We start from the raw sequence: 26,118 nt of genomic DNA on the forward strand, positions 1-26,118 counted from the left end.
AAAGCATCAATTTCAAACTTGGAAACATGAAGCAAATCGGTTTCTGGAACAACCCACGGATTTCGAATATCCCGTTGAAGAAACTTTTCCCACTGCTATAACTATTTTTCATAAAAAGGAAGCCACTGTTGCCAACCTCTCCATGATAAAACAACCAACAAATCTTACATTCATTCTGAGCCAAAGGAAAGCAGAGAAACTAGAGCAACCGAGAGATATCATACAAAATGTATCTCTTATGGATGCAGAAGACAGCATAATCTGGAAATGGAATATCATGAAAGGCTACTCAGTCAGACGCGGCTCCAGATTTTTCAGTCATGGCGGAGTAGAATCCCATTTTGCCAACATAAATTGGAAGCTGCCACTCCCAGAAAAAACAAAAGTCTTCAATTGGCTAGCTTTTCACAACAAACTGTTAACAAAAGAAAACATGAGAGAAGATCACTTCTCGCGAATCGACAGCAAACTTCACCCCCTAAAAACCAGATGCATGGGACTATCTCTTCACAGTAACAACTTGGATAATCCTCCCCGCCTTCAGAACTGGACAAAAGTCTATGGTGGTACGTTCAAAACGGATTATTGCGAAACTCTTAGAGGCTTTCAAAAAAAAGGACCATCACAGCAATACTTCTACTAGTCCTTGACACCACCTTTCCCTGGAAGACGAGCTCTCACTGCCAACTCATTGCCCGCCTTCTGTTTTTCTGTAACCATTGCATAGCATAATCGTTACCCCTCTGGATTGGTGCGAGACATCGCGTGAAGCTCATTGCTATAAGATCCCGTGAAGCTCTCTTAACATTGTTATCATCAATACCAAGGAGCAGTATCCCGCTTGCTTTTGCTTTGCTTTAATAAATTTCAGGATAGTTGTCCACAACCTCCTGCTTTTTTCATTAAAAAAAAAGAAAAAAAACTACATCCAGATGTTAACCATATGCATCTTGCAGTACACTGCAGTGAGCAAGCGAGCCACAAGTAAATAAGACTTCAAAAGGTAGCTTAACGCAGTCAAAATAGCTACGGGCCGTTCAGCGGAAACCAGTAGTCTCCCGGCTGCCTAATAACGGACTTGAAGCTCTCAATAGACTTAACTGGAAGCCAAATCAACGGAGGTAACAATATTGCTCGCAACAAGTAAACAAGTATCTCGAATTGATGATTGATTGTCAAGTTCATCATTGCTCGCAAATACAACAACTGGATCAGCCATTTGTATTTCCCTGTTCTCTAAATTCTTTCTGCTTCCACGGGCTCTGATTCTGAAGGAGGTGGTTACCGGGTAAAGGATGCAGGATGAGTGGTTTGCATTCACGTGTCTTAATTATATTGCATAGGGACCTGCCATCGTTCCCAAGTTACTTTTATTTACTTTTCGTCAGAGAGATTAGTAGGAGAAATCTTTCAAGCCATCCTGTTAACATTTGAGAAATTTTTGGTTGGAATTAAATTGTATTTGCATTTGTAATAAAAATAACCGACCTCTCTTCATTCTGCAAATAATCATTACCCAGTCGAAGGAACTTTTAAGTATAAAATGATGGCAGTTATGACAACTATCATTAGCAAATATGGTGAGTAATAATAGATAATAACAGAGATAATGATTAAAAAAAAAGAAGATTCTCATGCTTAAAGGATAAAATTGCTTTCCATACATGCATGGAGATTTGAATTTATAAACACTTATAATTGGAGGACCAGCTTCTAATATCATTTAAATACCTATATGTATGTGTGTATGTGTGTGTGTGTGTGTGTGTGTGTGTGTGTGTGTGTATATATATATATATATATATATATACAGGAGGCCTCTAAAATTGCTATAACAATTGCTATAATGTTAAATAGTCAACTTAAAACATAGCAAATGCCGAAAGATACTCAGGCCAGCTTAATGGGCTTACAGCAAAAATGGAAATGATGGCCATATGGTTTCATAAATTGGCTTTTCTTAGCAAGTTTACAGACACCATCAAGAAACGTAAAGTTTCGTATAGCAAACCATAAAAAGTGAACATAATCAATTTTCATATGTTCGCAATTTGATCAGTCCACATAGCAGCACAATATACAGTGCTCCTCAGGGGAATTAAATAGGCAAAATAAATACATAAAGTATACAATCATCTAGCTTGTAGATAATATCCTGCAGGGCTTACAAGTCACAGGCACAGCCATCAGGTATAATATAACCAATGGGATGCAAATAGACCAGCCAAACATTGATGAGGGTACGAGCTGCATAAATTCTTTGACGACTTCAAGCATAATCTAAAGAAACAGAAACCTGACCAGCATAAATATTATGTAGGGAAGAGAGAGAGAGAGAGAGAGAGAGAGAGAGAGAGAGCACTATATTTACATAAAATATGATCAATTTTTATTTCCACCGAGATATGAAGAGAAGAAAGCTCGGAACTTGATCACAGAAAGAGAGAGCACAAATGACAGATTTCCTTAAATTCCCTCAATAGTGAATATCTCAATATTCTTGAATCCAAAGCTCTTTCTATCTTGCCTGAAAGATCAAGTAAACTCACTATTACAAAAGCCCTGAACATATGATAGATTATTAATTATTTGCTTACATTTTTTCGGATATTTTATATTATGCTGCAAAATTTTGTCACCACCAAAAAGATTAAATGATTCCAAGTGAGCCCATTTTTTATGGTGTTCCTAATAATATATGTTTGTACTACACATGCTACATTTCGATGTTATTAAAACATAATTACACTTGGTTTTGTGTACATGCTGTTTCTACTACACAAAGATCATCTTATTAGTAGTAATTTAGGAAGCTTGTGCATTCTGGGTTGCCTTAATCTATACTCATGGTATACTGCAAACAACATGCTATTGGTGTTCAAATTTAAAAATAAAATAAAATAGACAAACAACGAAAGAGTTCCAAGTTTTCTCAAGCACAAATAAGGTTAGCATGGTTAGTCATGGGTAAAAAGGAAAAGCACGGTACAAGCCCATATGCCCTAACTGTCTACTGTAGCCTGTATATCACTTTGATATTTTATTTATACAAGCCAATAGAAAATGAACACAGATACAAATCATTGCACCATGTTGATAACCTACCAAGATGGTACATATGGCAGATACAGTGCAGTACATGGACAGGCTCTCTTTTCACAAACAAGGAGAACAATCACCCAAAGGATAATAGGATGTATACTCCATTTATCATTCATTAATTTGTTTCTCTCTACTGTAATTTCTTGTTTATTGCACAAGTGAAGTAACCAATGACGTAGAGATAGAAAAAATCTTTATCTCGTCCAAAGTGCAAAATCAAAAGATGCAAGTCAGAGGCAGGTTCACCTAACAAAATAATGGCAATTTTATATCAAGAGTTGCTAATCTTCATTGACATCTTGCGAATAATGGCACGAGATGGATCTCTTCATTCTTGATGCCAATTAGTGATCCTGCAAGAACTTCTAATTACTAGCACTAGCACTTCTGGATCATAGGCATCACTAGCAACCACATATAGCTTTCTTGTGCAATCTCTAGACTGTGCAGCTTCATATTAGCATTTTTTTGGCTTTGATTGTTCCAGAACAAAAGTATGAGGCCATATTAGGCCTAAAGATAGAATTGGGCTCTTTTTGATCCAAACCCAACCAAATTTGCAACATTTTCAAAATTCAGCTCGACTCTGTTGAAAAACTAATCAGGATGGCACCATCCAGATATATAAAATCTAGTTCGAGCAAGGTTAAACTAAAATATGACAACTGGAGCCAACAAACTGGCTCTCATTAAACAGTTTAGATTAACTCAGATCCTGTGTTATATGGACACTTTGGTTCTAGCTCCTAGAATCCGTGTCAAATATATATCCCCAGATACATGTCCAACAGACACTTTGGTTGCAGCTTTTAGAAATTGATAGAGTTGGATCTTCCAACAACGAATTCAGTTTACTATAATAATGCTAAAGTGAGATTTTGTTTCTCCCAGAGATTGATCAAAAATGTATATGCTAAATTAAGTTGGAAAAATATCAATTTTTAATAAAATCTTCCAGTTTAATGGGATGTTTGAATGAGAAACATGTATACCAGAAGATCTTAACAAATAATATACAATACATAAATCTACAATATTTCACTTAAAATTATTTTTCCCACATATACCAGTATCTTACTTTTTCCCTCTTGCTGAAACAGACACTTGGACGCATGTCTAAAGCATTCTCATCTCCATGTCCATGCAACACCACTCCAATCCAATCCAGTTGCACTAAGAGGTCCAGATATTTCAACCTGACCTGCCAGTGGAGTAAATTTGCCAAGCTAGATGAGGCCATATAGGCATGTTAACGAGCCGAGCTACTCGGGCTCGGCTCGGGCTCGGCCCGTTAAAAGCTCGGCTCGAGCTCGGCTCGTTAGTCAAACGAGCTCGAGCCCGAGCCTAAAATGAGGCTCGTTTAAATTCGAGCTCGAGCCCGAGCTCGAGCCCAAGCAGCTCACGAGCCCAAACGGGCTCGAGCCACAACAGTGAGACCAAGGAAATGGGCCTCATTCTAATGACGTATGGGCCTTATTTTAATGACGTAACGGCCTCATTTGTGGTATTTAATGTGGATTTTTGTTATGGGGCTCGAGTCCGAGCTCGAAACGAGCTTTACGAGCCCAAGCCCGAGCTTTTCTTTTACCAAACAAGCCCGAGCTCGAGCTCAATACAGAGCTCGGTACCGAGCCCGAGCCCGAGACCGAGCCCGAGTTCTGTGAAACGAGCCAAGCCCGAGCCTCCCCAAGCTCGGGCTCGGCTCGGCTCGTTAACAGGCCTAAGGCCATAGTTAAACGTCCACTTCAGTTTTTAAGGAGGCCAAAGTATCAGTAGCCCCACCAGCAAGTGATCATTCTCCATGCTCCACCAACAATGCATCTTTGTGCATCCATGGCACATTGTTCCTGCATCATTTATCCTCGAACAACTTCCTCAATGAATTTTAGCAGTCTTTTGCAGCATAAAAAGTTATTAAATATATTAGCGGAAAAGAAATACTACAACCTTCTTTTTTGTGGACTTCCTAATCAACGACCCCACATGTAATCTGAAGTTTGGACCGAACATTTTTTTTTTTCATTTTTAGGCCCTATTTAATTTCTTAATCTTGCAAGATTTCTTATAAACTTCACTAGCCTAGCTATTTCTTTCCCTATGCTCTGTCCATAACCAGTCTCAATCAATCAAGTTCCTTTGCCTTACTCCCTATTCTTGCCTTTTCTATATAAAAACCTTTATAATATTCCTCTCTGTCTCGATTATTAAGCCAGTTTCACCCAACAAATTTTCCTTGTCTATGATTTTCAAGGTATGTTATGTGCTGTTAAAATTCCCATTTAACAATTTGAAGTATTTTAGAGCAACAATTTCCAAGAGACTTGCATTGTTTTTCAACTAATTTAGCCTCCAACACTTTGCTACTAAAAATAATGAATATGTAAGTCTTATCAAAATCCATCTCCACTATATCCTAGTCAACGAACCAATTCATTTGTTTGAGAAGAAAATAACTTTCAGAAAACCATATCAACATTCAATTGAATGGACCCATACCAGTATTGTTCTTAAAATAAGAACTTACACCTCTTCATCGTTCCTCGACTCCTGCAAGACATCACCAGATTACAATGTAAACAATATCTCCTTCAGATCCTCTGTTAAATACAACATTTCACATGTATAACCTCCCAATGATAAGCATACTTATGGAATGCATTTAGAATGTTTTAGAGGACTAAAAAGGGCTAGAGATGTATGTTTTGCAGGAATAAAAATACAAAGAACCTCAAGAGGAATCTGAATGAAGCTAACCAATTGATTAATTATCAAGTGCAAATGGATCGACTGTTAAAGTCAAAGCCGATCTTACTCATGTTCTTTACTTAAATGAGTCACATGCCGCTCTAAATATTAGACACCTTTATGTAATAACAAAAGATCAGGAACGAACAAATTGGATCTGACCTGAAAAACACCTAAACCGACCAATGACCTAGCTTATTGGTTTGAAAAATTCAAAGTAACATAATCAATTTGCTAACTCGTGTCACAGGACAACTTACAGATGGCCTGCTTTTGCATTGGAGGACCTGACAGGTTAGAAAGTTTAAGAGTTTTTCTCCCTTTTGGTGCTTGTTGTCCTATCATAGAAAGCATGGAAGAAGTGAACTGTTTTGGAGGTTAAAGGATTAACTATCAGATCTGAAACTTAAAACTCTATTCCAATTAATCTCCGAATATCCATTGAATGGATTCTGAAGATATCTCCGTGAGGAGCCCCAAAAGAGGGTAAAACCTCGGAGAATCGGACCTAGATCTTGACACCACAATAAAAGATTAATGGAAGGAAGAACTTTTTCTAGGTCTTTCTAAGCATTTAGGAGATAGAGTTTGGTGTTAGGAACAGCTTTTTTAGGGTCTAGGGATTAAAGTACAAGGGTTGATATTGACCTATAATCTAATTTCAAGACATGGTCCAGGTTTCAGAAGACTAAGAGAGAGGAATAGCTGACAAAGAGAAAGGGAAAAAGATAGAAGGGAGAGAGGAAAATAAGGCACTATGGAGGAAGGGGGGAGAGAGAAACCACTTTCTTTCTCAATAACAAACTCACATAAATACATGACTCTAAGTCCATCTTTTTATCCTTCCTATATTCTATATATAGCCTTCCTAACTTAAAAGTGAGTCATGAAACAAATTAAAGAAAGCATGTAACTTGGGACCCAAGTAACTTGTAGGTCGAGTAACTTAACAGCAGCCGAGTAACTTAAAGGATAAGCTATTTAAATGCTGGATAACTTAATGCCCAAAAACTAATAAAATAAACAAATATAGACTGTCAAATATAACTTAAAGGGACAAGGAACAATTTTGGACTGTCAAATAACTTTGATGCCCGGGCTTGAATAATCATGGAATAGATTGTTTTACATGATCCAAGCCCTTGACTTCATCATGCGCTTCCGCTGCATGGATCTCGTCCTTGAGATCTTAATGTCACTTTAATGCTTGATTTACCACCGAATTTCCAGGATCTACTGGAGACCCATACAAACACATCTTGTGATTGCACCATCATCTGGTTATTCTAGTGCCTTTAGATTGACAACCATGAAGCTTTTAATCATTTGATGGATGGTATATTCCAACAATTTCACAAAGCCAACAAGACATGGATCATCAAAATGTTGTGATAGGATCACAACCCTTGAAAGACCGATCCATGCCTTGGTTGTTTCGAAACTGCTTGAGGACTTGTTCGTTGGTGCTTTCGTGCTTCTCAATCAAATCTTTAGAACATGGTGTATCTTCAATTGCAAGCTCTTGATATCAAGAATCACCTTTTGTAGGATCTTTGATGGACACATCTTTGATCATAAAATTCTTGGTCGATGTATTTTCAACTACAAGACTTTTGATCTAGGGTGCTTCATGTAGTTGGACTTGCACGGACATTGCAGGAATTTGCTTCATAGCTTGTTCATGATTAAAAGATAGAGAAGATGGCCTTACTTCAAGTCATTGTCCAACATCCAAATCTGCTGAAATTGCCTGCAGTCTAGCATTAACATTTAACATCAATGCATTGTTGAGAGATATCAATCTAGTGCATAACCCCAAAGTCCTACCTTATGTGTTGATGACATACCTCATCTAGAAACTTATTGAATGGTGACATGATGAAAAGAGAACCAAAGGAAAGATATGAGAGTGAAGGGAAAGAAAGGGTAAGTAGAGTACAATCCTTTTTCTTTAATTTGTAGATGTGGTTCAGATTTCAGCAAACTAATTGAGAAGACTAGATTAAGAAAGGGAAAAAGAGAGAAAGGAAAGAGGAGATGAAGGCACTAAAGAGACAAGGGAGAGGAGAGAAAAGCCACTTCCTTTCTCAACAATAAACTAAATATAGTGCGTGATTCAAATCCTTCTTTTCACTAATCTATATCCTATATATATAACCAACCCTAATTTAAGAACCAACTAACCAAATATATTATAAAGGCATGAAATTTGGGGCCCAAGAAACTTGCAAGTCATGTAACTTGATAGCCAACTAATTTATGGGCCAAGTTACTTAAGTAATTTAATGTCCAAGAATCTAATAAAATACTAAACAGATATAGACTGGACTCATGATTAATTTTGGACCATTAAATACTTTTGATGTCCCAAGATGCTCCATTGACACCTCTATAGTTCGATGAGGCCTTGAATAATCATGGTATAGATTGTGTGGTATGATCCAAGCTAAGGTTCGCTATCTAAGTACCATACCCTGTATGCATAACATCTTGGTACAGTGTCAATATGCCTAGTATAGAGGTTGATTCGGTGTAATTCAGTACGCGCCCTATACCGTGCACCGGTTCGGTACCGGTACTGTACATTATGCACGATACGCACCGGTACCAACCAAGACGGCGAACCATTATCCAAGCCCTTGACTTCATTATCCTTTTGTTCTAAATATTAGACACCATTTGCAACAAGTTAAGATCAAGATTGAACAAATTGGAGTTGACTTGAAAACCCCTAATCGAACCAAATGACCTAGTTATTGGTTTTAAAAATGCAAAGAAATATAATCAATTTGCTAACTCATGTCATCTGAAATTTCCCATTACCTCATTGGCTTGGATCTGAACTAAGTGAAATTGTGGTCCAACTACCAATTTGCAAACTACCAGTAGTTTGACTTGTAGTCAGAAGATGCTTTATCTAGTAAACTCTTGTGAGGGCACAAGATAATATTACTGCAACTTAATCATTTGAGTGCCAAATTAAAAATGAGGATTCTCATACATGGATCTTTCTTTCATCGTGCCTCACAATAGGTTGAAGCTGTAGGCCTTCACCAAGTTGTTGACTTGAGTAGGTTGAAAATGACGTGTAGAGGAGGAACCAAGTCAAATAAATTTGTCTTCATTATCAAAGACCCTTAGCTACAATTATTGCATTGGCTAGTGCAAAAATGGGAACCTTTTCCATCCAATGCGACGACAAATGTTAAGCTGGAAACATGGTATTGGGAGCTTGCCTGAAATATGAAGATCTAGTCGCTAGACAACAGAATAAAAGGATATATCATTATTGCTCAAGGACATGATAGCCTCAATGCTGTGGGTTGCAGGCACGAATATTGTATGTGTCTCTCCTGATCAACCATATCTTACATTGATGTACAAGACATATCCTCATTGGTAACTATAAGCCCTCCACTACAACACATAAATCAGATAAACATAATTACCAACAAGTTCTTCCCTTAGTGCAAAAACAATCCACATTACCTCGAAAAATATTCTCCTGATTAAATACTAGAACTTCTGGATGAGCAGAGACAAGATTGTGAAGGAACAAGAAGGTTTTGCAGAAGTAAAGGCAAGGCATTCTCAACATTGAACTAGTGCCATGTTTACTGCCCACTCATCCATTATTCCAAACTCCAAGAGTTAAGATTAAGGCTAGAACCAGCCGAGTAGGGTCAAGCCACACTGGACTGCCTAAGCTCAGCCTGGAAATTCTGGGCTTTAGTGTACGCCTAGGAACAATTTTTTTTTTTCTAAATCCTGGCCCCTACACTGAGCTCAAGCCCAACGCGAGCCCCAATTGGGCCCAACCCCCCCCCCCCCCCCCCCAAAAAAAAAGACCATTTGGACTAAAAGGTTGGGTCCAATCCGAATTGGTCCGACTGATCTGAAATTCTTGGCTCAAATGGACCGAGATGCTTAGCACAACCACAAAAGAATCCTAGCAGATCAAATAGTGAATACTAAATAACTTTAATAAAAGCTTAAGCACTCAACCACAATTAGCATAACTATAGCTAGTAGATCATTTTTAAAAAGGTTGTTGATAAATCAACTACAGCATAATTTCTCTTGAGATTGGCCAGGTTCTAGGCTCGAGCTTCGAGTCGGGTCCAAGCTAGGCCAAGCATTGGCATGAGCTCAGCTTGAAATATATTTAGGCCCAAGCCCGACCCAAAATAGTCTCGAGCTTCGCCCAAGGCCTAACCTGAATTTTATCAAAAAAAAGGCCTAACCTAAAGCTAGCCTAGCCCAATGGGCCTCGGGTCGATTGGGTCCATTTCCAGCCCAAGCTTTTCATCATTTGCATAACATTAGCTCAACAATATGCATATAGAATCTAGGATCCAAGGCATTGACAAAAAACGTCTCAGAACCAACAACAGCGATGACCATCTCGACGATTAGTAAGACTTGTACTTAGCTTGAAAAATAGTAGAAAACATAGCACCATTAATAATATAAGGAGTTTTTGACGTCATCACTAACAGAATAGTGTGGTTCTTTACCTTACTGTAAAAGTTCTAAACATCTACTGCTGACTTGACCCCATCATCAGTCTTTTCCTGGAAGTATCAAAAAAAAAGAAAAGAAAATTTATTTAAAAGAGCTATTAAACAAAAAGGAATGACTAGAAATTTCTGAAAAGCTCATTTGCTAACTTTCAGAATATAATATTGTGTGAACTGGCCAAAATATCAGCAGTTAATAATTCACTACTAAATCAGCTAATATTTGAAACTATTGAACAAATGGAACAAACCTCACTAGAGGAAGAACTCCGAATTTTTCGAGTTGGAGTTCTCATTGTGACAAATTCCTCTGAAGACGTAGGGTGGATACCAACCGTGGCATCAAAATCTGCCTTTGTAAGTTCAGCCTTGACAGCAATAGCAATCCCCTGAAACACGAGAAATTACAATAATGGCGGCAGATCAGGTACACTCAGGTACATGTTAGCAAAAAACACACAAAAATATACTAAGTCTAAGTAAAGCACCTGGACAATCTCTGGGGAATCCTCCCCACACATGTGCACTCCTAAAACTTTGTTCGTGCTTGCACAAACAATAATTTTCATAAATACACGATCAGGAAGACCAGAGAGAGTGGCCTTCAGAGGCCTGAAGTTAGCTGTGTAGATATCAACATCCCCATATTCTTGAATTGCCTGAACCATTTATACATGTAAAAGAAAAACATAATAAACATGTATATGCACACCCATCCCCACATACACACATGCAGACATGCATGCAAGTGCACATGCCCACACATGTGCAAACATGCCCGCACATGCCCATCCACTCATTCACAACACGAAATGATATAGTGTTCGTGTCACCTGCTCCTCAGTAAGACCGACTGTTCCAATAGGTGGCTGAGAAAACACAGCAGATGGCACCGCTCTGTCACAAATACATCATCTACCCATTAGAAAAGTCTTGGAGTTGGATCAACAACTACTCCACCACCTAATTTTATATAAACTAAAAGCCCACAAAATAATATTAAAGAAAGCTTTGGTTGCTTTCAGCACAATTTCACATGTGATACTAGTATCAACCAGGCAAACTTTGATCATTGATAGAGGCTTACCCTGATGTAATAATTCATTGGTTCTTGGTTTTTAAAACCCCTTCTTGACGTTGATTAGTAGTTGTCATAATTTTTAAGCTTTAACTCAAGATTTTATGACTGGTGAATGAATCGAGATTCGTAAGAAGCCAAATGAAGATAAAGAATTGGTTTTACAATTTTATTGATAAAAACTGCAGATACCCTGATCATTGAGAAAATAAAGCTCAGAAGACATTGTCCATTTTTAGGTTTTAATCTTAAGGAAACTTTATCCCAATGATTTGGTATAAGCTGCACTATAAATTGCTATATAAGATATACATAACCACCTAAACAAGTTACCATCATTCATAGAATTTCAACTTCATAACATGAAGTGGAAAGAACAAATTTCCCCCCTACTAAGGTAATCTGCCTTTCTATGGCTCTATCACGGACCCCTTGCAGCCCCCTTTTGCATATAGAATGTCCAAATTGGTCTCCACTCATCTATGAACTATAATAAGTCGAGTGTTACTTTACATGAGGTTAAATCTGAAGAGGCCATAACCAACATCCCTGAAAGTGGATGTCCACACTATGGCCATCACCTTTTAAAGTAAGGTCATTGATAAGCACTACAGCATATGAACTATCAGACAGATCCACTTGCTCAGGTGATTTCCTATACAAAGAGAGTGGTAGGATCAGTAGTTTACAATAAAAATTATAGCATCTCTCTTTTAAATTTATCATCTTAGAAAAGATTAAAATTAATTTGGCAGTTCATGATCAGAAACAAGGATGAATGAAATATAGATTGGTTTACTCGAGGATTTGAGAACTTACGGCTGAGTAGTCAGCTGAAAGAAATGGTATATAATAGGTGACAAACGAAAATAAAAGTTGTAGTACAATAGGTTTCAGTAAGGAAGAGTAGTACCAGTAAAATTTTGAAGGACTATTCAGGTAAAATGAATCTTACAAAGTCTTAGCAAGTCCTAATAGTTATGTGAGAATCAAAAGCAAGAGAAGTGTAGTAAGTCCACTCATGCATGCACAACAAAGCATTACATGAAATCACAACAGACCATAGCCCTTTGCAAGCAGCATCAAGATAATAGCCCTAGAATGATGGACATTGCAGCACCTCATCCATATACATCAATTACGTTATCCAAATTACTGGCTTTTTCTTTACTTTCTTTGTATGAGTTTGTATGTTGACTTCATAGATATAATATGTATGTGCATCCACCCCTAGAGCAATCACTCAAATCACATGGGACGGGCCGTCCCGGTATTTCTGTGGAATGGGATGTGCTGCCATCCCACCTTATCCAAACACTTGAAATGGGGGATGTCCCAAGACATGCCAAACAAGATACTGGGACAATGGTGGAATAGTATCATCCTAACATTTTGTTGGTGCCCCATCTCGATATCCCATGGGACGTCCCACCAGGACTTGAAACCTTGCCCTAGAATGCACATGCTCATCTAATATGAATCTTTTAGTAGTATTAGTTTCATGTTCGAAAGCAAATGTTTGATTAAAATTGAAGGAACCATATCTTGATCATAGGGGTAGCAATCAGGTCGATCAGACCAAATATGGGTCGCGTCGAATATAGATTAAATCAAAAATCTATCAACCTGAACCAGACCTATTTATTAAATGGGTGAAAAATCTAGAATCAAATCTGACCATTTTATTAAACATGCAACCCGACCCGACCTACAACTAGTTGAATCAAGTTAAATTGGTTAAACATTGCCATCCCTACATGACCATCACTAGAACATCAATAGAGTGATATCATCTAAGACATAGTGTAACAAGTTCATATTGAGAAAAAAATGCAGTAACTACGAAGCAATTTTAAGAGGGAAGACATGCGAGAGAGAGAGAGAGAGAGAGGGGGGGGTGAGAGAGAGGTTTTGGTGTAAGGTCCTAGTCTTTGTGCAGGCAGCAAGGAGACATGAGTTGGAACGTTGTACATGAAATGCATGTTAAAATATAAGACATCAAGATGGTGCCTAAAACTATATTTATGTACATAATATCCTACAAATAACAATTCATGAACAACGTTATCTAAGGTATGCAACTAAAGTCAGCAGTACCCAAAATTCCTGGTACCTAGCTGACGAAGTTAAAATCTTCAAATTTTTTTGGCACTTGTATCGAATTTCTAGGAGTAAGGGCCTTCAATAGAGATTACAATGAGTTGGGTATGGGTCAGGTAGGCCATCACTCATACCCACCCCGTACTTGTCTCATGATGCGGCGGGTTATCAATATCTTTTGCATACAAATTGCTTCAGAGAGAATTTATGAAGTGTTATATATCCAGATTGGGTTCAAGACAGGCTTTTATCATTATCTGTACCCGCCCCGGATCTGCTGTGGGTCAAGTAAAACCCACCCCATTAAGGTTGGGTCAGATCGGGTCGAGTACCGGATGGAGTAGAGTAAATTGCCACCCCTATTCTTCAAACCTTAAATACTTACCAATAATTCAAAAAAGCAAAGCCTTAAACCAATCAACATATCAACCATCATGAAAAACTAGTTTGCTTTGAGAAAAACCAAGAAAACAGTAGAATCTTTCCTTTAACATAAAGAAGCATATGCAAAGAATCCTTGTGGGCACCCAAATACAAACAACTTGAATTCATAAACTTTAAAATGACATGACTTAAAAAGAAAAATTAAAGATTTGGAAAGCTATAAAAGCACCAGAGGTTCCTCAACTTTAGACTTTTAAGATTAACTGCTACTTAAAAACTATGCACATTTCGAATTGGTGTTATTCTACGAGTGGTGACAGCCACATTCAATATCAAAATAGTGCTTGATGTTCTTCTTTCTTTGTTGCATCCATATTATTACTTCAGCTTCAACATACAGTAGGCAGCTTTATTCTTGCTGCTTAGTCAAAGGGTTAATTTGGACTTATAATGATGTCACGTCAAATTATCTTTTGTAAAAATTATCACATGCCTAGATTCTTAACTAGAGGATGCTGTTTACAAATGGAAACCATGTGAAAATGTTTAGGTATCTAACATGATTATAGCCTGGTGCTTGTGCAGTTGTTGATCTCTATGAATTCTCTATAGCTTTAATGAACTTGACTTCAAAGAGTTACTTGGCTTTCCTTGGCATTTAAATTTTATGTGACTTAAAATAATTAGTCATAGAAAACCATGCAGACCAATAAGATCATGCCACTGATCATCAACTAGATTAACATTATAAAAATCTATTGCGGAGATCAAGAAATCATAGAGAACTGGTAGTTTTCAAGGTCTGCATCTCAGTTAACACTGAATTCTCATTGTTAATGGAATCCAGTTGGAATCTCCATATGGATGAATAAATTAAGAGTATAAGGTCGACATACTAGAGAAAGGTCGTGTATGATGTTTGGCGGGATGGACTAATACCTATGTAGAAATCATGGTTTTAAGTTTTGGTAGAAATTCATCAGCTTCAGCCAGAATGTTAAGACAAAACTGAAATTTACCCCCCAGTTTCAAGTTTCAGTTAGTTCCGACCAAAGCTAATCAGTTTACTGGTTTTGACAAATTTCCACCAAAACTAACTGAACTATCCATACATATTTATTTTCTGCCTTACTTTGGTGTCCATGATCATCCTTAACTCATTCTTTATTTTTCTAAATACACAAGCTATACCGTGCCAATTTTCATTGGTTTTTCCTTTTTTTCTCAAGTTAATAGAGGAGGTGGCTAATAAATAAAACCCTTCACAAACCACACACTCTAAAAAGACCCTTATTACAATATTTTATAAAGATTAATGTGAACAACTATATATACAACATGCTTCACAAGAATAAAAACTTTTTTTACATATAACAAATATAATTTTTTATCTAAAAGAATTTAATTAAATAGCTCACTTGTTAAGTGTGCTTTGAATTCCTTGATTCACCCCGCTCCATGATTCAGTTTGGAATTTGGAGAAAAAAAGGAAAAAAGAAAAAAAAAGTTGATTGGAAATTTTTCGTGAGCCCCTGTAATATGGATCTGACCTAATTTTGATATACATCTTGTTTTGCCTCATCTTAGGAAAGTATGAGAGATGGCATGTATTGGGTTAGGGTTTTGCTGAGAAGCAACTTTGTTCCTGTACTCCATCCCTTTGATTATAGTGGAATCTCTACTTCCTCCTCACCCGTGGACATAGGCATGTGGCCTAACCACGTAAATCTATGTGTGCTGTGTTTTTCCCTTCCCTCTCTTCTCTTATCTCTTTGTTCTTCTTCCTTAAGTACCTTGTTTCATCTAAATCCATTTTAACAAACTAGTATCAAAGACCTAGGTTGTTTGATTGGGTCCTGAGATGTCAACGATAGTCGGGATTGAGAAGTTTGATCCCTCCAATAGCTTTGGTTTATGACAAATTAAGATGCATGTTGTCTTGACATAAGAAGGGTTGCAGAGGTGTTGCTGGAGAAGGAGAAGATGCCCAATACTCTAACGGAGGAGTAGAAAGAGGATATGAATGATAGAACCCTAACTGCAATTCAGTTGGGCTTATTTGATGAGGTTTTGCAGGAAGTTTTCAATGAGATGATGGCTGCCGAGTTGTGGCTCAAGTTTGAGGCCTTGTGTATAACAAAATCCCGCACTAACAAGCCGTATTTTAGGCAACATTTGTTTATGCTGCATATGGTAGAAGGTACAACCATTAAATCTCATCTTGTTGAGTTTAATTCCATTATTATGTATTTAAAGAGTATTAACATCCAAATAGATGATGAAGATCAAGCCCTCCTATTGTTTTGTTCTTTACCTTCTTCCTAAATGCATTTTAGAGATACCTTCCTTTATGGTAGAGATACTATTTCTATGGAGGACATTAAAGCATCCTTACATTTTACAAAATAAATTGAGAAGCACACAACTGGGAATGTGAGTGAAGGTCAGGCAAAAAGCTTGATTGCCAGAGGGAGGTCTAATGAAAAGGGCTTCAATAGTAGCAAACGTAGGACAAGATCGAAGTCTAATTACAGAAGTTTGACTTATCATTACTGCCATAAGCAAGGACATATTAGGACTGATTGTTATAAGTTGAAAAACAAGCAACAGTAGGATCAAAAAAAAAAAAAAAAAAAACCATACAAGCTAGTGTACCAAAGGGTGATTCTGAGGGTGCTTAAACCATTCTCTCATGGACCAATGAGCTTAAATCCAAGGATTAATATGGATAGCAATAGGGTGGGTATGGGTCGATTAGGTGACATACATATCTACCCCGCAATTTGGAATGACATACCCATACTCACCCCATACCTATCTCAGGGACGGGGCAGTGCAGGTAGAAAGTTAGACGGGAGGGGTTGGGACGGGTCAAGGCAAGTAGAGCTGTATAAATTATATTTTTTGCAACCAAATAAAAAAGGAATATAGAAGTAAATCTTGGTACTTCACATAACATTAAACAAAATAATAGTCAAAGATAGAGAGCATAACAAATCAAATTTTTAGCAATAATAGAAACAACAAACAGAAATATTGTTCTTAGAAGGTCAAGCATCCCTTAAACCAAAAAAAGCAATCAACTAAACAATGAACAACTAAGCATATACCTTATAGCTTTCACATGATTAATCATTCTTATGATCGATCACAATACTTTTTTCTTTATTATCATCATAATCATCATAATCATCAAAGCAATATAAAATCGGATTGGGTTCAAGGCGACTATTGCCATTATCTACACCTACCTCAACTCCGTTGTGGATTTTATCCCCACCATCGACTCGAAATGGGTAGGGTAAAACCCACCCCATTAGGGTTGGGTCAGATACCCAATAAGGCGAAATAAATTTCCACCTCTGAAGATGAATGGATTCTAGATTTGGGTTGCTCCTACCGTGTGTCCCAATAGAGATTGGTTCTCTACATACGAATCCGTTGATGGTGGAGTTGTATTGATGGGCAAAAGTGCCCCTTGTAAAACAATTGGAAAAGCGGCAATTTGAGTTAAAATACATGATGTTGTGGTGAAAACCTTGATTAATGTTTGACATGTTCTACATTTGAAGAAGAATCTCATCTCTTTAAGAACCCTTGATGTTAATGGGTCCAAGTACACAACTGTTATAGAAGTTAGTAAGGGTGCACTAGTTAAAGGTGCCCAAGTTGTAACAGAAGCTAAGAGGTCTAGAAACATGTATGCAAGTTCGGCGGAACCGTCCCAAACTGGGTGGTTCCGACTATTTCGAGCCGTACCAGTGACTCACCGATACGGTCCCGGCAACGGAAAAGAGACCCGTTGCTAGAGCCGGAGCCGGAGCCGAAGAAGGAGAAGAAAAGAGAGAGCAAGCAGGGGAGAGAGGGAGAGAGAGAGGTCAGGACGCTGGCGGAGGGTCGGCAGGGGGCCGGCAGAGGCTGCGGGGGGCGAGGCCGCGGCTGGTTCTCCTATTTCGATGCGGCCTCCGCCGGCGTCAGCCACCCTCCACCAACCTCCCTCTCCCCCTTCTCTCTCTTTTTCTCCCACGATATTGTTGACTCTGCCGATACAAGCCTGGCACAGCCCGTACCGACTCGTCTCACCGAAGAATCGGTACGGTGCCCGGTACCGGTTCCTCCAACCTTGCTTGTATGTACTTCAAGGTGCTACTAACTTATAGGTGCAACAATTGTTTCGTCATCTTCCATAATAGATTCTGATATCACCAAAATTTGCATACGAGGTTGAGACGTGAGTGAAAGAGAGTTGATTGTGTTGAGTAGGAGAGGTCCTCTTTATGGCCAGAGCATAGGAAAGATGTAGTTCTACAAGCATTGTGTATTTGGCAAGCCGAAATGAGTTAACTTCAGTACTACAGTTCACAATACCTTTTGGATTATATTCCTTCTAAAGTTGGTACTCAATATATGTTTACCTTGGTTGATGATTATTCCAGAAAGGTTTGGGTATTTATGTTAAAACACAAGGATGAAGTGTTTAAGCAATTTATGCAATGAAGGCTATGATTGAGAAGCAGACAAGGAAGAAGATCAACAGGATTAAAGCATACAATGGATTGGAGCTTTGTTCTTTTAAATTTGAAGAATTTGCAAAAATGAGGGTATTCTCAGACATAAAAAAGTTAGACATACACCATAGCAAATGGGGTGGTTGAGCGCATGAACAGAACTACCATGGAGAGAGCTTGTTGTATGCCCTCAAATGTTTGCTTGTCACAAGACTTTTAGGTAGTGGCAGCCTTTTTGAAAATATTAGGATGTTCTGCATATGCTCATGTTGATGATAGAGTATTAGAGCCTAGACCTAAAAAGTGCATATTTCTCGGTTATGCATCTAGGGTGAAGGGATATAGATTATGGTCTCCTGATCCCAAGTCATCCAAATTCATGATTAGTAGGGGTGTTACCTTGATGAGTCCACTATACTTCACCCGAGAAAGGAGTCTTCTATTTCTGGTGACTTAGGAAAGATGAAGAGTAACATCAAGAAGGTGGAGTTAGAGTGATGGCTCAATTCCTCTGCAACATAGTTCTTCTTCTCAACTTGGTTCAGAATAGGTGTGCGGTACTTCTAAGGTGAAAGAAATACCATAGGATAAGGAATATAGTATTACTAAAGACAGACAGAGGAAAGATATTAGACCACCTCAAAGATATGGCCATGCAAATTTAGTTGCTTATGCTTTGCAAGTGGTAGAGGGGGGTAGTTGATGTGGTGAGCCTTCCACATATTCAAAAGCTATCTCGTGTTGATTATGCTAAGTGGCTAGCTGCCATAGAAGAGAAGATTGAGTCTCTCCATAAAAGATTATACTTGGGAGTTCATGGAACCACAAAAAGGAAAGAAGATTGTTAGTTGCAAATGGGTTTTTAAGAAGAAAGAAGGTACCCCAAGAGTTGAAGATGCTAGGTACAAGGCCCAATTGGTTGCTTAGGGCTACAGTCAGGTTGAAGATGTTGACAATAATGATGTTTACTCACCTGTTTTGAAACATAGTTCTATTTGTCTATTGCTTGCTTTATTTGCCATGTATGACTTGAAATTGGAGCAACTCAATACTACAATAGCTTTCTTGCATGGTGAACTTGAAGAGCAGATTTATACGCATCAACCTAAGGGATTTGTGATTGATGGAAAGGAAGACCATGTTTGCCTATGAAAAAGTCACCGTAAGGCTTGAAACAGTCTCCTTGGAAGTGGTAAGGCAGTTTGATATGGTTGCTAATGACTACTCAAGGAGTAAGCAAGACAGTTGTGCTTAATTCAAGAAACTTGTAGATGGTTCTTTCATTTATTTGTTTTATACATTGACAATATGCTTATTGCTTCCAAGGATATGTCTAAAATCAACAGGTTGAAAGCATAGTTGAGTGGTGAATTTGAGATGAAAGATTTGGAAGCAGCCAAGAAGGTTCTTGGTATGGAGATACATAGAGACCAAAACATAGGAAACTTAGATCTGACTCAAAAGAAATATATTGAGGTCTTAAAGTGTTTTGGCATGAAAAATGCCAAGCCTGTGACTACTCCACTTGCTGCTCATTTCAGGCTTTCAGCTCCTTTGTCACCACAGTCAGATGAGGAGGACATGTCACATGTTCCATATTCTAGTGCAGCTGAAAATATCATGTATGTCACCGTTTGCACACGCCCAGAACCCTCAAAAGTAACAAACATATGTAGAACCAAAAATGAGTTTTCAAACCAATAGAAATCGATGAATTTTGAAAAATGTTAGAAAAAGCAATATTGAAAGTCCTGAATTGAGATAATTTTTGGAGGTTTTACTTCTTTGTCGGACTTAGGTTGTGTTTGGTTCGTGAATAAACCCCGAATAAGTGCTGAATAAGGGGTTTATTCAGCCAATCACTGATTTTTTATTCATCTCTAACCAGCATAACTTTATTTTGATCAACAGGTATAGAACCATGTTAACCTGCATAAGTCTATTCAGCTAGGAGCGGTTGAATAACTTGTACTCAACTTTTGCGAATTGCAATAGCATTAATTCATCTCGAAGTGCGAAAACGTTTGCAGTTATTCACTGATTCCATATTATCCAATCAAACAACATTTGCAGCTATTCCAGTTTATTCAAAGTTTCCAATCAAACAGGTTACAGATTGATTCATATAAAAGCAGGATAAAGTTGAATAAAGAGGAATATAGAGAAACTAAACAACTTATTCAGATTTTTCCTATTCCCGAACCAGATGCAGCCTACACGGATGAAAGCTCACATTTAGGAAAAGTAAATATCTATGATGTTGAAAAGATTGTTTAATAAGCTGACAACAATATGTGATAACAATTGATTGTTATGGTTGTAGTAAGTGGGGGAAAAGTAAAGTGTGTATTGGGCAATATCTGGTCTTTTCCACATCTCTGTTTCCATTTTTAGCAATCTGATATATGTTTCAGAAGCAATCTTATTGAAGATTACTTCAGAATACTCATCCAAGTGTTTATGCAGTAGAAGCTAACCTGTAATCTGGTTTTGTAGGTTCATTGCCAAATACAGTTTTTGCAAAAGCCCCTCCTTCCATCAATGCAACTGGAGTGAGGTTCATCCTATCAGTAACATCTCCGACACCCCAGATGGAATCAACCGATGTCCGAGAGTATTCATCAACCTGGAGAACTTAAATCTATTGATAAAATGACTAATACATTGCTCTTGATGAGATAATAGTAAGTTAAAGATCCAGCAAGAACTAACGGCTAATTCATATATACCAATAATGCTCCGTTCTTGGCCAATTTCACTCCAACCTCCTCCAGTCCCAAGTTCTGCAACATGATTGGTATTTATTAACATCACATTCAGTACATATTATGAAGATTATTCATGCATCAACATGAAACCAGGCTACTTGTATGTGAAATAAATTGCCCAAGGAAAATTGGACCTTTGTATTTGGTCTTCGACCTGTTGCAAACATTACATGTGAGAAACCATCAACAGTTCCCTTGTTAGTTTTCAGCGATAGTGAACCATCTGCTGATTTAAGGATTGCCTGAGGAGACTGTTCAGTGTGAAATTCAATACCCCTAAGAGACATCTGCTCTGCAACAAAGTCTCTGATCTGCAAAATCCTAGATGTGAGGAAGCGAACTTTCTGAACATATAGCTGAAGTCATAAAATCAAACATCCCAATGACTTTCTGACCTCCTCATCAAAGCCTCTAAGCACTTTTTTTTGCCGAATAAAAACATGAACATCACTTGTTAGTCCATTGAAGATGCCAGCAAACTCTAAAGCAATGTAGCCTCCTCCTACTATTGCAATCTTTTCAGGTTTTGAAGGCAAATCTAAAGCAGCATCTGAGTCAACGGCAAACTCCTTTCCAGGAATGTCTGGCAGGAAGGGTCGACCACCAACTGAAATAAGTATGTGCCTAGCAGAGTAGAGTTTCCCATCTACGTCAATAGTATGTGGGTCAATTATCTGTATCATTCAGAAGAGACAACAGATAAAACTTTGCTCATCAATCTGTAGTAATTAAGCAGAAGAAAATTCTCTTCGAATTTTTAACCTGATCTCAAAACATCATCCAACCTTTCCACGACCTTCAATTAATGTCACCCCAGCATTCTTCAAAATATTTTTGTAAATCCCGGTGAGGCGCTGCAACTCGGCATTTTTGTTGGCCATCAGGGTGCTCCAGTCATGCTTCGGATCAGCTTCATAGGTCCATCCAAAACCACGACTCTCTTCAAATTCATGAGAGTACTTGGATGAATAAACCAGCAATTTCTTCGGAACACATCCACGGAGCACACAGCTACAGTAAAAAAGTTGAGGTATGCATAAGCAAAGCTTGACGAACCAAAACATAGCCCATTCATGATTATATATCTTTACTATCATCAAGGCTTATGCCATCTCAAACATGTAACACACAACAATTAACATTAATGCATCCTAAATATTTAAATCATTAAGTATGATGTCAATCCATAAAGAAAACAAAATTCCAAAAAACTAACATTCTCTATGAGACATGAAAATATGAACAGGTGAGAGCTATGTTGGTCGATAAGCATGATTTTACTAGTGAAGAAAGCATGCAGAAGAGGTATCTGATAAAATACACATAATTAATCCTGGTTATTCCTTCAGATGTCATGATCAATTAGACATGCTCACTAGCAGTTTGTTTTCTTGGATGAGAGACCTACCCAAGATATAAAACACTTCTACAGCCTCATTCAAAGTGACTTCATCTTTATGGATTAGGCATGGCAATGGGTCAGGTAGGCTCGTAGCCGCCCTGGACTTGCCTCAGGGCAGGGCAGGAAGGGTTCGGCCCGGGACGGGGCAAGTAGAGTTCGACGGGGCAGGTTAGGGAAAGCGAATTGGTAAAACTACAAAAATCATTTTTGTTGGCACACAAAACATTTTTTTGCCTCATGGAAGGGAGTTGTGAAGAATATATATATCCGGATCGGATTCAAGGCGGGTTTTATCATTACCCACACCCACTCTGGATCGACTACGGGTCGAGTAAAACCCACCCCATTAGGTTCGGGACGAGTCAGGTACCCGATAGGCTTGAGTAAATTGCCACCCGTATTATGGATCCTACTTCACCACCAATCCAGAAAAAAATGCAAAGTCCTCCAATATAGAAGATGTCTTAAACTCCCTTGTCAATAATTCCAACCAATCCTTGTCTAGTCTCTCACTCTCTCCCTCCCCTATTATGCCTTTGATTGGAATCTCTCCCTCCCCAATTTTCAACTTACACACCCCTCTGACATGAGTATAAGTTTTTTTTCTCTTTCAATCCTTCACCTGAAAGGGTTCTTTCTCCTAGAAAAAGAATTGGTAAGAGCTAAACTCAACTCATAATAAAAATTACTACAAAATCATGGATGGTCATGGTGCTCCTGTTTAAATTTATCATTTATATAGTTTAATAAATGCACACTCAAATCTGAGAATGCTTTTCTCTGTACCAAAAAAACTTTGAGAATGCGCTTCTCCGGTGTCTTTTATCAAACAATAAGTAAACTAAAAGGAATAGATCAATTAGGTGAATATTATTTTTTTGAGAGGATATATTATTAATGTTTTTATTTCTTTTCTTTACGAGGATTGTGAAGTAGTTGCATGGTCATCTTCTTGAAAAATGAAGATAATAAAAGAACATAGGAGGGGTCTGTTGTTAACTACTGTGCTGCTCGATTTCGGTTTTTCAAGTGAACCGTCAGTTTAAGTTGCCCTTCTCGCACTCAAGAAAGACGGTGGTACTCACTACCCATTCACTAGAGAAACTCCACTGCCTTCTCGAGGCTCGGTGCTCGGTGAGAAGAACTCCGCAACAAAACCCTAGAAAGGAAACCCCAAAGCCTTCACACTTTGATGAGGTGAGCTCTGCATCCAATCCCTCTTCCAGAGCTCTTTTAGACCTCCACAATCCACCATAGAATGGACCAAAAGAAATTCCAGGCGCTCATTACTAGCATATGCACTGCCATAATTTAACACTCTTCTGAAAATGTAACTGTAGTTTGATTGAGGGGAAAAAACTAGTCAGAAAGACCTTTGAACAGCAAATATGATGTCATATCTTCATGCCATTGCCAAACTTGCCTTCTCTGTGAATAAGAAACAAGCACCATCCACAGGGATTGTTCTTGAGAAATATGTTCGCAAACACTCTCCAATTATTGCTTGCTCTCCAATTCTTTAACTCTCAGAGAAAAGTTGCAAATAACCATCTATAGTACTTCAGTATGAGACATTCTTAATTCCCAAACTAGAATAACAACGTAATCTTACCTACTCAGGAACTTCCTAATAAAAATCAAAAAAACCTCACAATATTCAAGTTTTGACCCAGAACCTAATGTTATTCCTTAAACATTCACACTGCACTTCTTGTAAACAAAAGAAATAAATAATTTAACCAATAAGAAACGACACATCAACTGCATCTTATCCTTAAAAAAAATTCAAAAATTCTCTCGAAAAAAAAACAATCAAAACCCATTTCCAAAACTTTGAAAATAAAAAAAAGTAAAGAACGAAATCATATTTATCAGAAATAAAAGGGACCGCAAGAAGGGAAAAGAATTCTTACGTTCCTCCGACACCGCCAGCAAGGTCGGAAGATATCGTGGCGAAGGGGAGCTCGCAAATGGCCACGGAAGCACCATAGTTGGCGGCGAAGCGCGAGGCCCGGACCCCGCCGCTGCCAGCGCCAACGGTGAAGAGATCAAAATCATAGCGCCGGGGCTCCCCTGCGGCTCCGTTGTCGGCGCCGGTGCCGGCGCGCGCGGCCAAGCGACGACGGGGGAGAAGGGAAGAAGAAGAAGAAGAAGAGCGCAAGCGTGGAGGAAGAGGAAAACCGAAGCCGAGGGCTCGAGAGGAGAAGGGTTTAGGGGATAGGAGAAAGGGGGAGACAGGGAGCCTTCTGGCGAGGGTGTGGAGGGTGGAGGGAGAGAAGGGGAGCTTCGGGGCGGCTCCGAGGGAGGTGGTCATGGATGGGTGCCTTCTTGTGTAATCCGAAAGGAAAGGAAAACGGCTTTGTTTCACTGCCTCGTCTCCGAGAGGAGAAAATTTAAGGATGGTTACTTTCAGCGCAACCTCTTTTTAGGGCTGGACTTCGACCCATTGTAAAAGAAAGGAGAAAAAAGGAAAACGATTCGTGGAGTTGGACTCAGTATTTTTTTTTTTTTTATTTAGAGAGTACTACTTTTGTATGGCCTGTAAATCACTCCACTAGTGCATCAACAAATTTCAAATTATAATTTATTAACAAGCTTGACAGCATAGCAATAACAAAGATTTTGGTTATGATAAGTGCAAAAATGCATTATTTTTTTTAAATAGTAGTATAATTTACTCGGGAAATGATGAGTAATTTTTAAGAAAATGATAAAAGAGATGCTTTCATGGTTAAATCAACATAATTCTAATCTTGAATTTATTGAACAATTTACAAACAACAAATCATGATTTATGATTGCTTAAAGGTTGAAGTCGAAACAAAGAAAAGAAATCCTCATAATAAATATTACACAAAAAATATAATCAACATAAAGTAGTTAGAAGGAGTAAAGAGATATTTTCAAAACTTGATGTGAAAATAGTATCAAATATTTTTGAGGGATGTGAAGGAAAGACCATCTTAATGATCTTACAAGTGTGTACTCACAAGCGTTAACCTCTATATCTATCAAATAATTGTTGGGAATATACTGTCCCAGAAATTTTTAAATCTATAATACTCTACTTCAACAAATAATAGGCAGAAATAGGCTTACAGAAAATAAATAGAGAAAGTGGAAAAATGGAACCCGAGATGCTGAGGCGTGGTATGTTGGTCACTTTCCTTGAAGTAGATTTCGCCGCCTTACAGTGCACTAGGCTTGGATGGCGTTCTACTCCTGAGATACAACAGCCTCTCGCACTGTTCCTTCTGCCTCAATGATTTGCACGGATCAAAGAAGCTTTCGAACCCAGAATCAGTATGCAGCAAGCCCGTTGATTGAAAGAAAAACAGCAAACAGGAAGAATAGAAGTTCTCCGTTTTCAATTTTCTATATACTGTCTAATCCGAAGAGGTCTATTTATAGACTTCTTCGGGACAGACGCGACCCAAAAAACGATCCAACGGTCGAAACCGGTAAGAAAGTTTGAAAAAACACTGGGAGTATGGCCAGCAGATGCGAGGTC

At 38.3% G+C, this 26,118-nt stretch overlaps 1 protein-coding gene across 9 annotated transcripts; it reads right to left on the reverse strand.

The window, feature by feature from the left end:
* Positions 1–1,921: 1,921 nt before the first annotated feature.
* Positions 1,922–25,052, reverse strand: GR (glutathione reductase). 9 transcript variants are annotated; one of them, XR_005507160.3, is made up of 13 exons: positions 24,521–25,052; positions 21,991–22,216; positions 21,601–21,879; positions 21,340–21,516; positions 21,167–21,220; positions 20,915–21,063; positions 11,201–11,264; positions 10,856–11,026; positions 10,619–10,756; positions 10,365–10,421; positions 5,599–5,649; positions 2,372–2,527; positions 2,021–2,280 (listed from the first exon to the last, which is right to left on the reverse strand). XR_005507160.3 is itself a non-coding variant. In XM_008797841.6 (11 exons), exons 1-10 carry the CDS (start codon positions 24,919–24,921, stop codon positions 10,380–10,382), a joined length of 1,701 nt encoding a protein of 566 aa, XP_008796063.4. In that variant the 5' UTR covers positions 24,922–25,052; the 3' UTR covers positions 2,021–2,280; positions 10,365–10,379. The 9 variants fall into 9 exon arrangements, 4 of the variants coding, with proteins under 4 accessions (XP_008796063.4, XP_008796062.4, XP_088570398.2 ...); XR_015974678.2 differs by lacking the exons at positions 2,021–2,280; positions 2,372–2,527 and adding exons at positions 4,021–4,303; positions 4,885–4,949; XR_016399043.1 differs by lacking the exons at positions 2,021–2,280; positions 2,372–2,527 and adding exons at positions 4,021–4,328; positions 4,823–4,949.
* Positions 25,053–26,118: the final 1,066 nt, after the last annotated feature.

The sequence above is a fragment of the Phoenix dactylifera genome, chromosome 18 (genome assembly GCF_051530095.1).
Source record: "Phoenix dactylifera cultivar Ajwa chromosome 18, Ajwa_hap1_PhDact_Kaust_v1.1, whole genome shotgun sequence".
NCBI classification, from domain to species: Eukaryota; Viridiplantae; Streptophyta; class Magnoliopsida; order Arecales; family Arecaceae; genus Phoenix; species Phoenix dactylifera.